At 47.2% G+C, this 2,079-nt stretch overlaps 1 protein-coding gene across 1 annotated transcript; it reads right to left on the reverse strand.

The window, feature by feature from the left end:
- Window positions 1-429: 429 nt before the first annotated feature.
- Window positions 430-771, reverse strand: H2AP (H2A.P histone). Its single transcript, XM_006744866.3, has one exon. The coding sequence runs from the start codon at window positions 769-771 to the stop codon at window positions 430-432; it is 342 nt and encodes a 113-aa protein (XP_006744929.2).
- Window positions 772-2,079: the final 1,308 nt, after the last annotated feature.

The following is a 2,079-nucleotide window of genomic DNA, read 5'->3' on the forward strand; positions in this document are numbered from 1 at the left end:
CACCCCCACCCGGCAAACACTGTCCCCAGTAAACTGCTCCCTGAAATACCCGACTCCAGCGTCCCACACCGACCGCCCCTTGCACCCTCCACTCCCCATGGGAGATCTCTCCCCCACAACCAGCCACTCTCACCAGGGCCACTCCCCACACTGTCCCCAGAGAAACCGCTCGCTGAAACGCCAGACTCCAGCTTCCCACACCCACTGCCCCTTGCACCCTCCACTCCCCATGGGAGATCTCCTCCTGGATGTCTCCCAGACACCTCCCGCTCAGAAGGACAGAAACAGAGAGCAGTCAGAAGCACGGCCCTGGGATGTAAATCCTTTAAGAGTATTTACTAATGACAGACATCAGGCTTCCTCAGCTATGGGAGGACTTGGCTTGGACTGAGACTGTGAGGATTCCCACAAGTCTCCGGGACCCAGGCTTTAGCCATTTCTTCTGGATCCAGGCATCTCATCAAACAGGGTGAAGGCTGTATCCTTCAAGCGGTGGTAGGGCTCTCCGTTGCTGTCCACCGCTCTCTCCACCTCTTGTGGGGCAGTTTGCATGTTGCTGTTGTTGGCCTCAGTGCTTACCAGGTCCAGGATGTAGTCAGTGAGGTAGTCTAGCATGGTAAGGAGGAAATCAGTTGTAGATGAACTCAGGCAATGGGTGTATTGATCCTCCTGCACGAGGCGGTCCACGTAGCTCACAGGGAACTGGAGCTCAGTTGTTATAAGATGGGCTTGAGTCTGATTGGAGCTCTCATAGCTTTTCTTTGCTGACATGATGTTGGCTGGGTTTGATGTTGACTCCAGTCAGCTCTACTTGATTCTTCAGCTGGACTAGGCCTCTCAAGACACCAGCGGTCAACCCTGCCTACTATATCCCCATGCTCTGGCCCCTCATTGGTCAGCGAGCTGCCTTTGTGACATCCTAGACTTGGCGATGTCACTGGTGCCCATTGTTGCCCTTATCCGGCCTCAGCCCAGGAAAGTGAACGACAGGAACCTCATCACCCTAATGACTGGACCCTGATTTTGAGATAACTGTAATTTTCTGCTTGATTTCAACATTGTAGAGATAAATATGCATTTCAATGGAAAATTTTTCCCCGTCTTAGGACACCACTCCACATTATCTGATTCTAGCCTTATATTGTCTTTGAGGTCTCTTACAACGCTTTGTTAGGTGCAGGTTAGTGATAAATATGTAAAATGTATTGGCTAGTAGAGATTACATTGTTCCCCACCACCACCACATGATGTAATGAAACCAGTTTTGCCTCCATTTACACATTCATTTAAATATTCTTGATTAATAGTCCTGGATCTAATCCTTGGATTCTCTATGAACCAGTTATAGCATCTACCCATCCCCTCACTGATGGAATAGAATCTTTTAACACTCGTTTATTTCATACCTGTATTAGTGTCTTTACACTGTTTGAAAAATATCTCTTGATCATTTTGGAAGTCATAATGAGATGCTCAATGGATTCATCTATCAGAATCAGGTAAACATTGTTGAAAGAAGTTGACCTTGGGCTTAGTTTAAGCCCAGTCGTGTCTTCTTGCCTGTCCTAGGTGAAGCCAAAGCACCAAGAGATGTTTCCTCTCATTTTTTTTCCTCATTTTTTAAAAGATTTTATTTATTTATTTGAGAAAGACAGAGAAACAGAGAGAGAGAGAGCATGAGCGGGGGAGAGGCAAAGTGAGAGGGAGAAGCAGACTCCCCGCTGAGCTCAGAGCCTCTTGCCAGGCTCGATCCCAGGACCCCAAGATCACAACCTGAGCCAAAGTCAGTCACTTAACTGAGTAAGCAACCCAGGCACCCCATCATTCTTTTTTCATTTTAATTTTCCTCTCCACTGAGACTGTGTTTCTGCTTTGTTTTTGGTTCATTTACAGCTGGTAACAGTCATAGACATTTCCAATCCAAAAGAGTAGAAGGAAGAAAGGAGTCTCTGATCCAAGGAATGTGGATCAAGCAAGGAAACTTACAAACGTTTCAAGGTCTGGGAATAATCTTTTGTAGCTTGTGGCTCCTCCCTCTGATCCCATGACTTCACCTTCGTCCATAGCTCTGCCCTCTAG

The sequence above is a fragment of the Leptonychotes weddellii genome, chromosome X (genome assembly GCF_054177405.1).
Source record: "Leptonychotes weddellii isolate Sample4059 chromosome X, ASM5417740v2, whole genome shotgun sequence".
NCBI classification, from domain to species: domain Eukaryota; kingdom Metazoa; phylum Chordata; class Mammalia; order Carnivora; family Phocidae; genus Leptonychotes; species Leptonychotes weddellii.